At 45.8% G+C, this 13,551-nt stretch overlaps 1 protein-coding gene across 1 annotated transcript in view; it reads left to right on the top strand.

The window, feature by feature from the left end:
• Positions 1 to 13,551, top strand: part of cacna2d3a (calcium channel, voltage-dependent, alpha 2/delta subunit 3a) — a 169,307-nt gene that overhangs the window by 116,269 nt on the left and 39,487 nt on the right. Inside the window, exons 19-28 of the mRNA XM_029259247.1 lie at positions 2,873 to 2,956; positions 3,432 to 3,503; positions 5,499 to 5,560; positions 5,942 to 6,009; positions 6,954 to 6,999; positions 7,185 to 7,282; positions 7,568 to 7,661; positions 7,957 to 8,052; positions 8,426 to 8,547; positions 11,535 to 11,612. Of these exons, the coding sequence (XP_029115080.1) occupies positions 2,873 to 2,956; positions 3,432 to 3,503; positions 5,499 to 5,560; positions 5,942 to 6,009; positions 6,954 to 6,999; positions 7,185 to 7,282; positions 7,568 to 7,661; positions 7,957 to 8,052; positions 8,426 to 8,547; positions 11,535 to 11,612 (820 nt within the window). The remainder of the gene's footprint in view (positions 1 to 2,872; positions 2,957 to 3,431; positions 3,504 to 5,498; positions 5,561 to 5,941; positions 6,010 to 6,953; positions 7,000 to 7,184; positions 7,283 to 7,567; positions 7,662 to 7,956; positions 8,053 to 8,425; positions 8,548 to 11,534; positions 11,613 to 13,551) is intronic.

The raw sequence follows: 13,551 nt of genomic DNA on the forward strand, positions 1-13,551 counted from the left end.
GTGGACATGCCTTCAGCTGCGTCCAGACAGCACAAAGGGTGACAAGTGCTGCCCGCATTTGTGTTCATTCACTTACCTCTTTCTATGTGTTTGTCCCTCTTGTGCCGCTCTGGTTTTGGAACAAAAAGAGCCAAGCAGTGTGTTTCATGGCATGCAAAGTGATGAAACACACACACACACTTTCTGAAACCGCTTGTCCCAAGCGAGGTTGCGGTAAACCGGTGCCTAACCCGGCAACACAGGGTGCAAGGCTGGAGGTGGAGGGGACACACCCAGGACAGGATGCCAGTCCACCGCAATGCACCCCAAGCAGGACTCAAACCCTAGACCCATCAAAGAGTGGGACCTGGCCAAACCCATCGTGCCACCATGTCCCCTCAGTGATGAAACACACACACACACAAACACATTTTCAGAACCGCTTGTCCCATACGAGGTCACGGGGAACCAGACCCTACCCAGCAACACAGGGCGTAAGGCCAGAGGGGGAGGGGACACACCCAGGACAGGACGCCAGTCCGTCGCAAGGCACCCCAAGCGGGACTCGAACCCCAGACCCACTAGAAAGCAGGACCCGGTCCAACCCACTGCGCCACTGCGCCCCCAGTGATGAAACAATTATGCTGTAATAACAAACAATTCAGTAGGTATGTACTTGATTCAGAATTCAGAATGAGAGCAATCATTATGAAACACCTTGTCATAACTGGAACATATCTGTTCAAACAATTTGTTCATGTCTCTGACTTCTGCATACAGTTGCGTTTGAAGCTCCCTTTGTCTGCATGGAGAACTTCATTGCTCTCGATGCAACTTTGTTTTGAACCCAGAGGCTTGTATTTTATTTTAGTGAACTATTTCCAGGTATGCACAGAAGATGTCCTCAGTATATGAAGGGCAGTGGGAGAAGCAACATTTAAGAGGATTTAACAATTTAAACAGACTGTCAGTGCTGGAGATTCGCAGCTATGGAATCCTTCATCTGCCTAAACCTTGACCATAACGTCTTTGGAGAAAACCTCAGCATCAATAATGGTTAAATACAGCATGCGTAGCACGAGGGATCATAGTTCATCAACTAAAGGTTAACGATGGCTCTCACCCAGTTCTGATCAAAATGTTGAGGCACGTTGGCAGTACAGCAAACGCACAAAGATGGAAGAGTAAAGCAGAGCAATCTGGTATGAGAAAAAACTTGCGATGGTGTATATAGCGCACGCTAGAGAAAATACTACAAAAAAATCCCGAGTTATTGAGAAAATGCAAATGCGTGTTTGTGCTAGGAAACTGCGTGTTTATACCAAACTGTCTCTGGCACAGTCACTGAATATATCACTTGTGACTCAGTGAAGAGCTGAAGAGCTGCCGCACACGAAAAGGCCATATACCACATACAATAAAGTATAAAGGGTGAAAGGAGAGAGCCGGATTGTTCGCCGCCTCTCTGATCCATTGTTAATCCATCGCATTATTCTCTTGTGTATGAGGGAAGGAAGCCGGGAATTCACGCAGCATTTCTTTATATCAGTGCTGTACACGCTGAAAGGACGGCGCTGAAAACATTGCTGTCCTTGGATGAACTGACTCCTGGTCCCTGTTGCATGGGCTGTACAGTTAATAAGAGACAGCTCAGCGGGCTGCTGTCTCATGCAAATCCCTACAAGAAACTAGTATGGCTCCTAATAGAAGCCATAAGGCAAACCTGATGGCAGCAGGTAGTGCGGTGTTTTGAGCTGTCATCTTCCAGTCTGCATGCTGTTAGTTTAAATCCCCCTCCTGCTCTATTACCCTTGACTGAATGTACACAGAAAGAATACCGTGCCATATGAATGGATAAATCACTGTAGCATCCTGTTCCAAAGGGGCACCGGGTAGTGCAGTGGGTATAGCTGCTGTGCTGGGCTCCAAAAATTGCTTCCACCTTCTGCTGCAGTGCCCTTGAGGGAGGTACTTAAAATATTATCCACCTGCATTAATGGGTGAAACACTGGAAGTTTCTTTGGAGAAAAGCGAATGAATAGATGTATGCAACAAAACACTGCAACAGTTTTGTAAGTTGCCTTAGCCAAAGGAATACATTAGAATACTCAGATTTATTTATCAGATGCTTTTCTCTAGAGCAGCATCCAATGAGCTCTATGTAGTATTATGAGCCCACACACCTTATTCACCAAGGTGACTTACACTGCTAGATACACCAGGTCACTCATCCATACATCAGTGGAACACACTCTCTCTGTCACTCACACACTATGGGTGAACCTGAACAGCATCTCTTTGGAGTGTGGGAGGAAACCAGAGCACCCAAAGACTTACACTGCTAGATACACTACTTACACTGGGTCACTCATCCATACATCAGTGGAACACACTCTCTCTGTCACTCACACACTGTGGGGGAACCTGAACAGCATGTCTTTGGACTGCGGGAGGAAACCAGAGTAGCCGGAGCAAACCCATGCAGACATGCAAACTCCACACAGACTAAGCAGGGATCAAACCCACATCCTCTTGCACCACCCAGGCACTGTGAGACAGCAGCGCTACTCGCTGTGCCACCGTGCTTCCCATGCTTATTCCTCTAATGTAACATATATGTTTGTAATTGTCGATATTAGGATAAGGTTTTATACAGCTACTCGTGTGATGTACATTGGTTCATAACATGTAAAGAAACAAACTGGCTACCTCAAAATCATGCGTCTGCATCTAAGTGTTTCCTTCTGCCAATGTAATTGTAATGCACACAATGTATTTTCTATGAGATGTACATCGCTTTGGAAAAAATTGCCTGCTAAATGAATTAAAAAAAAAAAATGACATACATCTGCATGTTAAAAACACTGGGAAACGGATGTTCTTGCGCTTGCAGTACGAAGAAGGGAAGAAGAGGAGGAAACCAAACTACAGCAGCGTGGATCTGTCGGAAGTGGAATGGGAAGACAAGGATGATGTGGTTCGTGCTGATCGGCTTTTATTTTAACAAGTGCTTGACGATTTGCAATGTGTGGGACACTGCAGGCTTGCCTTGGGCTTCGCGTAGTTCACTCAGCTTTTTCACATGCGTGTGGTTCTTGGTAAAATTCCCTTAAAAAAACCAAGAAAAAAAAACAGTAATAAACAAATCTAACAGAAAACAGCATCTGGTTCCTAAACAGGCCTTTTTTAATATGACGGGCAAACTGCAAACTAATATAACTGGGCAAGGATGTCGCAATGTTACATTGTACTCTAAACTGAATCCTAATGCTTCATCTGTGTCAAATATTTAAAGAGGATTCTTCCAAGTCCGTGATCCAATTATCTTCAACAAAGGAACACTGTTTAAGTTGTCTGCTGATTATGCCTAAATTTGCTGTTTATTTTCACTTTTTTGGCTGTTTATCGTGTTGTCTTGTGGTTCTTTTGTTTAACTTTTTTGTGTGTTTCAGCTTCGCAACGCCATGGTTAACAGGAAGACCGGCACATTTTCCATGGAGGTGAAAAAGACGGTCGATAAAGGGGTAAGGGATATCTCCACGTTCGCTCCGTGTGGAGAAATGCACCCTTTCAAACACAAGGCATCGATTTACATTTACTTTTCCTGATACAAGGCCCCTGATCTGACAAAAAGCGAATCAGTGAGTGTGAGAGGCGCAGGGGCATCAGCACAATTCACACCGCTCAGCACAGTGCTGGCGATGAAGGTCCAAAGCAGTGTGAGAAGGTGACACAGAGAGGAGAAGGAGGAGAAGAGTGACAGGGGCAAGGAGCAGAGTGGATGATGGACCCGTCCTGTTCACAGCGGCGCAGCAGAGTGCTGCCCGGACCTGGAGGTGGCGCACACTTTTGTCATTGACGTGTGTTTGTTTTAGGCGGAGGGTCAGAAGTGTTGAAAATATCCGCATGCGTTGCATGTTGCAATTAACATGGAGACTGACAGAAGACTAAATAGAGAAGAAGGAATCACAGTGCCAGCAGGTTACCCACAGGGTGGGGAGGGGGCAGCTCGCCTTATCTCAGTCCAACACATGGTGAGAAATTAGTTGAGCTTGGGGGAGGAATGGATTGCGGCCAAGCGCTCTCTTAATGGGAGGACTGTCGGGAGGAGCAGGACACCGGGCCTGGGCCGTAGATGGCGGAGAAATGGCCCGGCAACACTTGTGGAGGACAGTCCGCGGCATCGCTACCCGCTAGGTGCGGCACGTTTATCAAGAGTGGCCGGCAGAACGTCTTCGCCTGCTGTTGATGTGAAAGCCTGGCACGGCGAGTGTCTTGAAAGTGCGAGCCGACCCTTGACTTCATCTGCCACGAGACAGCAAGCACTGCGCTACGTTACTGTCTGAAATACCGCAGCTCCACCAATGGACGGCGATGGACCGCTCGCACACTTTTTGAGGATTTACCCCTGTAAGCACTGCATCACGCAGGACATGAGTGTTGTTTCATATTATCATTTCACATTTTACATTGTTTTTCCTTTAAGCAGAATTCAGTAAAAGCGGAGTTCCCTTTTTGCAAACTATTTATTTATGGAACTGTTCGTTGTAGCGAATTACAACAAGTAGGTTAACTTAAAATGTTCAATTCCAGAATGAGTAGCTTTTATCCTGTCCTGTTTTGCGCTCTGTGCCACTAGAGGGCACCATGCTTTGTGGAATTCCAGGGCTGCGGTGCATTAAGGTGCATACAGCAGCTTTGCAGGCACCCTGGGCATAGAGTGTCCCTCACCATCAGTCTTAATGGGAACCAGTCAGTAGGGCAATCAAGTTCATCAGAGGTGTCATCTTGGTGCAAAGGGCTCCCTGGCCACACGTGCCGACTCATCCCCGTACCCCAACGCTCTCCAGTGTCCCATGTTCTCTGGTTTTCCATACTGATACATTGAGAGCATCCACGGAGACGTTTCCTTTGTCAAATTACATTGAAACGAGAACTTCCAAACCTCTGTGAGCTGTGAAAAATGGGTCCGTCCCTCCATTTTTCTCTCCTTTCACGCCTGCCTTCTTCTTCAGTGGCGAAGTGGGCGGCGACGTTAAACTCAACCCGGCTGCCTGACCTTATCTGCCCCCCGTATTCAGGGATCTGTGAATATTCTGTATAATTGTGCAAAAGCTCGAGCGGAAGCATGAAGCCGTGGCTGCCGCTCACGCTCGGCGGAACGGATTCGGCTCCCGAGCGCACGGCCGAGGCGGCGATTATCGCGACGATAAGGGATATTACACCTCGGAGCCTGGAGGAGGCACCCACGATGTGGCCTTGTTGCAGCAAAGCCTTCATAACACAAACCAGCCAGGCAGCGTGGCTCTCTAACGTACCAGATAAAGTAGAGGACAGGCGTGCGATACAGATAAATGCAGTAGAACACGAGTATACCTTATGAGATTCCTGCACCAGCGTGACATTCCCTCCGTACCAAAGCAGAGAGTGTCGAGTGACAGCAGGGAGTGTCGCTCCCATGTGTTATTTCGCACACCCTGCAGGGTGAAGTTAACACAGATGGTCCTCTGATTTTTCAGAAACGAGTCCTGGTGTTGCACAATGACTACTACTACACCGATATCAAGGGAACCCCATTCAGGTACGGCGATGTTGTACTTCACGTGCTGTATTCATCCCATACCTATTCGTGCCCATTAAGTCACGTATGCACGTATTCTTTGACCATTTTCTCTTGGATTGCATAGGAAAAAAAATCTGGATCGTTTGAAATACTGTTATAATTAATACGTAAGATTTTCAGTAATTTTTTTCGACAGTTCATGAAAGTAATGTTTTAGGAACGGCAGTCCTTTGCAACGTGCTCTACTGCTTTCTAAGTGTGATTAATGGTGACGGCAACATGTGTGGCTTGTGCCGTACCATACGCTTTTTGATGCTGTGGCTATGATTTACTCGAAGTGCTGAAAGGCTCATTACTTGGTAAACATGGGCCTGCCTCGTTGTGCCTCCTTGTCTTCAGCCTAGGAGTGGCCCTTTCCAGGGGACACGGCAAGTACTTCTTCAGAGGGAATGTGACCGTTGAAGAAGGTGGGTATCGCTTACAGCTCCTCCCGCTTCCACACTTTCCCTGCAGCCGCCTGCTTCGCAGGATTCTGCCTGACTTGGCTCTCATGTTCATCATGTATTTTGAGTCGAGGGAAGGCTGCAATTAGAAAGGAAGTTAAATATTTGGTTAGTTGCAGTGTTTGCCAGATATTAGTTCGTTTTGTGGTGTTTTTTTCCCAGGAATCATGGGTTTTAATATTCATCTGCTCAAAATGTGAACGTCGTCTGGTTTGTAATTACACGCGCATGACTTGGCACTTTTTGCAATTGTAAAACCTGTCAAAAGCTATAAAAATATCTATTTTTCATGAGATGAAGAAAAACATGCAATACAATAATGAATTATGAATGAAAACCAGGCACAAAGGCCCATGTTTTCCATTTTAGTGAGGATCATCAGAAATGTAGACCAAAAATAAGTATTGCAGAGTTGTCGTTGCTTACTAGCCTTATTAGAAGATTTATAATTGAACGAGTTGTACTCCTGTTGATAGAAGCGATATATTGTCCATCGTTACATTATGCCCATCGTTTGGTATAAAAATACACAGTACTGCTGCAGAGATGAAACTTTAGTCGTGCTGGTCTATATGTTATAACAAATTCATAGACTGTACACGGTTCCTTTTTGCTTAAGAAAGAACACTGTGAGGATATTTAGAAAAATGCACACCGTTTCTCGTACTCCGTTTTCCAAGTCATATGTACATGTGCACGATGACAGCTGATGCATTCAACATGTAGTTCCCCATCCTTCCGTCTGGGGCACAGCTAAGAATGGTACAAATATGTACACTACTAGCACAGATGGAGAGCCGAAAGCTGATGTCCTGCGGTGTGAGCATTTTGTCACCATGGCAACACAAGTGGTAGTTCCTTTGTTGACGGACACCAGTTCCGAGGCTGATGTGTCTTCCTGTTTTCAGGGCTCCATGACCTGGAACACCCAGATGTGGCCTTAGCAGATGAATGGTAAGAGTGGCGTGGGGTCTGTGTGCAGAACTACACCTGGTTCTCTCTGGAGGTTCCGCTTTCTCCTCTGGTTGCCGCTCCATGGGGGACTTTTTTTTTGGTTTGTTGCGTAGGTCGCAGTTGGCCTGACGTTATTAATGCTGTGCTTTCTTTGTGGGGTTGGGGTGGGGGTCTTGATGTGTTAGGACGTACTGCAACACAGATGAGCACCCGGAACACGCGGATCTGTCTCAGATCGAAGCCATTAAACTCTACCTCAGTGGACGGGATCCACACTTGAAGTGTGAGTCGCGTCCTTTCACGTTTACTCCCTGACTCTGACGAGAAACCAGTTATACTCTTTTAGAAATTATCTATTTTGCTCCAATGTCACACGCCCTGTATTCCCGAGTGGCCAGTCCTTTATAGATAAAGAATATTGATTAAAATCTTAATTTATGCCTCTACAATATTTCTGCTTTGTCATGATCAGATGGCTCTGAGTTAGGAGCTGCAGTAATCAGTGTCGCGTGTGGGAGATGGAGCACCGGAGTGCTCATTTCAGCGCCCTGATGTGCTGCTCCTGCAGGTGAGAAGGAGCTGATTCAGGAGGTGCTGTTTGACGCCGTGGTGACGGCGCCCCTGGAGGCCTACTGGACCAGTCTGGCGCTGAACAAATCCGAGTACGTGCGCAAAGGCTCTCTTTAGAGTGCCTCTCGACACAACCCCGAGCAGGAACTCTTCTGCAGAGCAAGAGAGAGCAGAAGAGCGCCCTGGATACGGGCGTGCTGTCTCGTTCGGCGATCAGGTTCGCTGCAACTCCTGTAATCGGGAAGTCCTGCAGCCAAAGCAACGGCTCACCAAAAATACAGTGAACTTCTCTGTTTCCTAGTCTGTGTGTGTCGTGGAGAAACAGTCGGGAAACAAGCAGCAACCCACGACTGACGCCGAATTGACGTTTCCTGTTGTTATTTGAAGGAATTCGGACAAAGGGGTGGAGATCGCCTTCCTGGGGACTCGGACCGGCCTCTCCAGAATAAACCTGTTTGTGGTGCCCGAGCAGCTGTCCAATCAGTAAGTGCTGCACATCCTGGCTCCGCACGCTCACTGGCTGCACAATAACAGTTCACTTCGGGCACTTTGTTGTGAAACTGGTAAAAAACACATGTATGGTTTTACTGATGATGATGATGATGATGATGGTTGTGCTGATTTAGTACTTATTCATTGGAGGGTTTGATAATACTGTGCCTGATAGATTGTCTATCTATCATTTCTGCTGTATTAATTTAAAAAAATAATGGCATTGATAGGGTTTATCATATTTTTCTCCCTTTCCCTTATTTTGATGACAAAAGCAATTATGCCAATGAGGAGGAGGAGGATGGTTTGTTTTTTCTCTCCAGCTATTCCATTTTAAACGACTCTATGTCCTATGTGTTTCAAGAGACTTCCTGACAGCCGAAGACAAAGAAGGTGTGTTCAACGCGGACCACTTTCCCCTGTGGTACAAGAGAGCTGCAGAGCAGATCCCAGGAACATTTGTCTACTCCCTTCCCTTCAGTTCAGGTGAAAAGTCCTTCAGTTAATCCCTCCACAACACACAGGCACACACCCGTCCATCGACTTGAACCACAAAAGTCTCCGCCAAGGATGTGTTGAACTCGCCATGGGCGATAAGAATAAATGAAACACATGGGTGTCCCGTGCAATGGACTATACACCACTTCAGCGTTAACCATTTTTCAGCTTCTGCTCTCATTTACAGAGTTAAAGGGTTTTTACACTTTTACCTTAGTGCTAAAATTTGGTCAGACAATCAACTTAGAGTAGGTGGGAGACATTTTGACATCATACATCACAAATGAAGTAACTGAGGAAAACCTCTAACACATTGTGTGACGACACCATCCACAGGTCCTCTGTCTTTCCCAGTAAGGGCTGCTGGAGACCATATCCTTTAGCCAACCAAAGTGGGTTAAGCAGGTTCTTTCTCTCGAACTGCTCTTTATTGTTGCTCTTCGCTAGCTATAATGCAGGTCACTTTCCCAAAGAGGTGGGGTGTGGCTCCAGGTGGTCTGGGGAAAGGGGGGCAGTCTCAGAACTCAGAGTGTTGCTTAGAACAGAACTGCTCACCTTTTATCACAGTACCACAGGATCAAGGTATCACCGTAGTGACCTTTAACACTCTTCCGTAGGTCTCGTTGGGCCTCTTCATTCCTTCACGACTTGATATCCGCTGACATTTAGTAATCATGGTTTTCCAGTATTTGTACATGAATTACTGACTGTACCATGACCACTGAGCGTTCTTGTTCTACATTTATTACTTTCGCAGGTACTGCTCTCTCTATAGTGACATACAGCTCAGGGTGAAAAAAGGTGTTTTTCACAACAAAGGAAGAGCTTTAGATAGAGACGCATGATTGACAAAACACTGTTATCTTGTCTGATACCACAGTTTTTGATGATACGGTTTACATGAGTAGCTGCCCATAGAACAGAGTCTGATAAGGACCACTAAGGTATTGTGGCAGACGGTCAGGAGACAGGACTTAAAAAGAGATGTGTTTCGAAACCCTTCTTGAACGCTTGAATGAAGATTCAGCGGTTCTGAGGGAGGGGGAGAGCTCGTTTGGCCTGATATCGAGCCAAAATGGAAAAACTGCGGTAGTTTGATTTAGGCCCCTTCTGCGTGTGACATCCAAGCAGGCAAAGGTGGATACGATCAGGTCCCGAAGGTATTGGGTTTCTGATCCTTTGACGGTCTTGTTGGCCACAGCCAGAGTTTTGAACAGCTACAGGAAGCCAGTGGAAAGAGATAAGGAGAGGAGATACCATGGAAGCATTGATCAGAGGACATAATTCTACACATGAAACTTCATTTAGTGGAAAGAATTAAAACATGAAACAGTTGAAATTAGGACTTACAGTTTGTTTGTCCTTCACAGGGAAAAGAGTATTTCCTACTTCTGCCAGTAAGTTGGAAGATAGTGGTCTTTCAGCTTTTTGAAGGATAACATTCACCTCAACAACATTTATTACTGTATATAGCGGTGAAGCAAAGGAAAGATGTATTAATCTTTGGTGTTAGCCCTCAGCATCCTCTCACATGAGCTGCTTTTTTCAAACGAGCTTTATTGAACAAAGCCCAGGAGATGGAGAAGAGGGCCATGGTGCTTTTTCTATGCATTGTGACAGGTGTGATTAATACATCTGATTTGACCCTGAGCGCTGCAGTCCAGCTCTGTCATTTTTCAATACCAGCCCGAGTTTGGTAGCATTCCAAATGCGCTCAGCTATATATAGGTCTCAAATACTTCTTGTTATGGCTCATTGTCCTCCACTTAAGCCTTACACAACTATTCTCGTGGCGTGATCTATTTCCTGCCAAGGTGATGACTGCAAGTAATGCGGCGGAGCTTCTTCTTCAAGCTGGATGATGCTGAGCACTATTCATCTGGCGAAAACCATGCTTCACCTCATATTGATCCTCTTTTTATTTTTTCTCGCAACATTTTGATTGAACCATATTTTGCACAAAATGGAACCTGCTACTGTTAAACAATGTCATTAAAGCTGTGAGTAGACTGCCACCTTATGGACCGAAGGAGAAGATCATGCTAAGAGCTTTCGCTTAAGTGATGCATAAAAGCGGCATAAAATGAAGAATTTACCCTCTTTTTTAGCAGAGAAGAAGTGAACATGTTGATACCTTGGGGTGTACGTTTGTCTTACAGCATATTGCTACGGGATTTTAACAATCTGAGCTTTCAGACCTGAGATGTGTAAACGTGCATTTCAGAACAGAAGTGATTGTCATTCAACAACTGTTTGTGGGAAGCGCTTGCATTCAGTAGTTTGTCCTCTTCATTTTGATTAATACTGGCTGCTGCTTTAAGAGACAATGCTGAGCAATGGGGGTTGAAATTGGATATTTTAGGATGGGATTTAGTATTTATGTGCCATGAACTTCCAGACTGAAATGCTTCATGTACACCCGTTTAAGCGTCATCTCTCCAAAAAGCAATTTACTGCAGATTGGGAGCATTTCAGTGAACGAGAGCAGGTTCAGAAATCTCTCTCGCTGCAGTGAAAAATAAAAAAAATATATATAATAAAAAAAACCCTTTTTCTTCATGGGTGCACAACTGTGGCTCAAAGATTTCTGTTGTACAACAAAAGTTCAAAAACAGATTTTTCTGGAGTGTGTAGGGGATGCATAATTCAGTCTATCATTTTTTCTTTTTTTTCTTTACATTTCTTCAAAAATTGTCTTTATTGTTTTGTTTGTGGGGGGTGCGGTGGCGCAGTGGGTTGGACCACAGCCCTGCTCTCCGGTGGGTTTGGGGTTCGAGTCCCACTTGGGGTGCCTTGCGACGGACTGGCGTCCCGTCCTGGGTGTGTCCCCCCCCCCCTCCGGCCTTACGCCCTGTGTTACCGGGTAGGCTCCGGTTCCCCGTGACCCCGTATGGGACAAGCGGTTCTGAAAATGTGTGTTTGTTTGTTTGTTTGTTTGTTTTTGTTTTAAACTTCTCGCTTTCTCATTTTTTCAGGGCCTGAAAATAAAAGTGTTGTTTTGGCCAGTACCGCCATCCAACTTCTTGATGAAAGAAAGTCCCCGATCGCTGCAGGTGAGTCTCTTCTGACCTCATCTGATGACTGTTAGATTATATTTCTTTCTATTGCTCTTTGTCTGAAGGACAAGTGTGACGCAGAACTGTGTTCACTTGCCAAGCAGATAGATGGCAGTAAAGAGCACTCCTACGGAACACACTTTGGAACCGTCTTAATTCAACTCGTTTACACATTGCTTACAGCTCATGTCTGGTGTTGGTCAATAAGTCAATAAGAGGAGGAACAGTGCGCATGTTCACAAAACATTTATATTTATGACATATTTGTTGTCAGCAGTTGGCACTGAATAGGAGTTTGTGGAAACTATTTTTACCATCAGTCATTTTAAATTAGTGTTATTGATTTAAATTAGTTAATGTATGTAGCTTGACGGCAATAAGATTTGAACGAGTCAAACTTTTTTTTTTTTTAAATTTATTTTTGCTGATACTTGTACAGTACCTAACCGCTGAATAAATTATGGGACATCTGTTTTATTTTGTATATTGTGACATAGTAGTTAAAGTGAATGTACAACAACATAAAGTAAATGGACCAACAAATGAGGTTATGAACTGACTTCTAGTGTCATAAACCATAAGTTTTTCATTTTGGTGCCATTCTTTTCCAAAGAGACTCATGTTAGGTTTCCACACAAAGCTATTAACAGTCATTTTCCCATTTATACAGCAGGGTAATTTTTACTGGAGTCCACAATTCAGGAAAGTACCATGATCAAGGGGACTACAGCAGGCAGAGGCTTTGAACTTTTTATTTTTAGAGAGTAAGGCAGCAGACCTCGCCACTACACCACCTACCGTCTCCAGCCATCGTGCGGAACTCTTAGGTTCCTTCCCCGGCGCTCTCGGGAACGCTTCAAGCATCTCCCCCTGCCGAATTGTCTGTCCATCTGGCGAGTGCTGTGTCGACAAGGCCCGCGGTTCTGGTTCTCTGACAAAACACAGATGCTGCTGAAGAGGCTCGTGTTGCTGATTTCGTAATACAAAACAAAACATGTGAGGAGAACCTCGGCGGTTCGCAGGTTTACAGCGCGCGCGCACACTTCTCGCATTTTCCACAGCGTGTCGACTTGGCGGCTCAGCGCCCCCAGAAACACTTGCATCGGTAGGGTGGGAAGCCCTCCGTGAAGCTGGCCACGCTTGCGATGCTCCCTGGCGTGCAGAGCGAGGGCCCGAGAGCACCCCGTTCCGGACCTCGGCTCCTCGCATTCATTAACTTCGCAGCTCTGACATGTTTCACTTTGACTGTCTGCCTTCTCCCGCTCCGTGCCTCTTGGGCGTAACGCCGTCTTTCTTGGGAGAGAGGCCACCGAAGCGAGGCTCCTGCCCGCGGATCAGAAAGAAAGAGCCCGGTGTAGAACCACTGAAAAGACTTACAGCTCCGCCTTAGCATGCTGATCAGCCAGAGAAAACAAATACAGAAGGATGCGCCATGTCCGTAAGTGTCCCTATTTGTCTATATATTCCCTTTGTTCTTTAGCTGACACTTCAGTCCCAAGCAGCTGACATCGTCTGACCCATTAACAGGGCAGGGTTTTTCCGCTCTAGTAATTCAGGGTAAACACCTCCTCTAGAGGTACTGCAGAAGGAGCTGTAAATGAGTCTTAAACCAGCAAACTTACAAGGCCACTATACCTGTGTAACACTAAACACTTTTTCTGTGCTTTGCTCTCTGGTTATTTCTCACGTTAAACACGTGTGAACAGAACTTACACGTTTTTATCGATGCACTTCCCGAGAATCACTCGTATAAATAGAGTTTGTTCTCGTTGTGCTGGCATTTACCCCCTGCTGTCCTGGACGTGCCGCCATGCCAACATGTTATTTTTGTCAGGTTTACGCTGCGCTCAAGTCCTCCCCCAAAGGTCACAGAAGACGACCGCAGTCGCGTCCTCGTGCGCTCCGAACTCGGTGACTCCGCTCTGGCCGCCCCCCT

This window comes from Scleropages formosus, chromosome 2, assembly GCF_900964775.1.
Source record: "Scleropages formosus chromosome 2, fSclFor1.1, whole genome shotgun sequence".
Lineage (NCBI taxonomy): Eukaryota > Metazoa > Chordata > Actinopteri > Osteoglossiformes > Osteoglossidae > Scleropages > Scleropages formosus.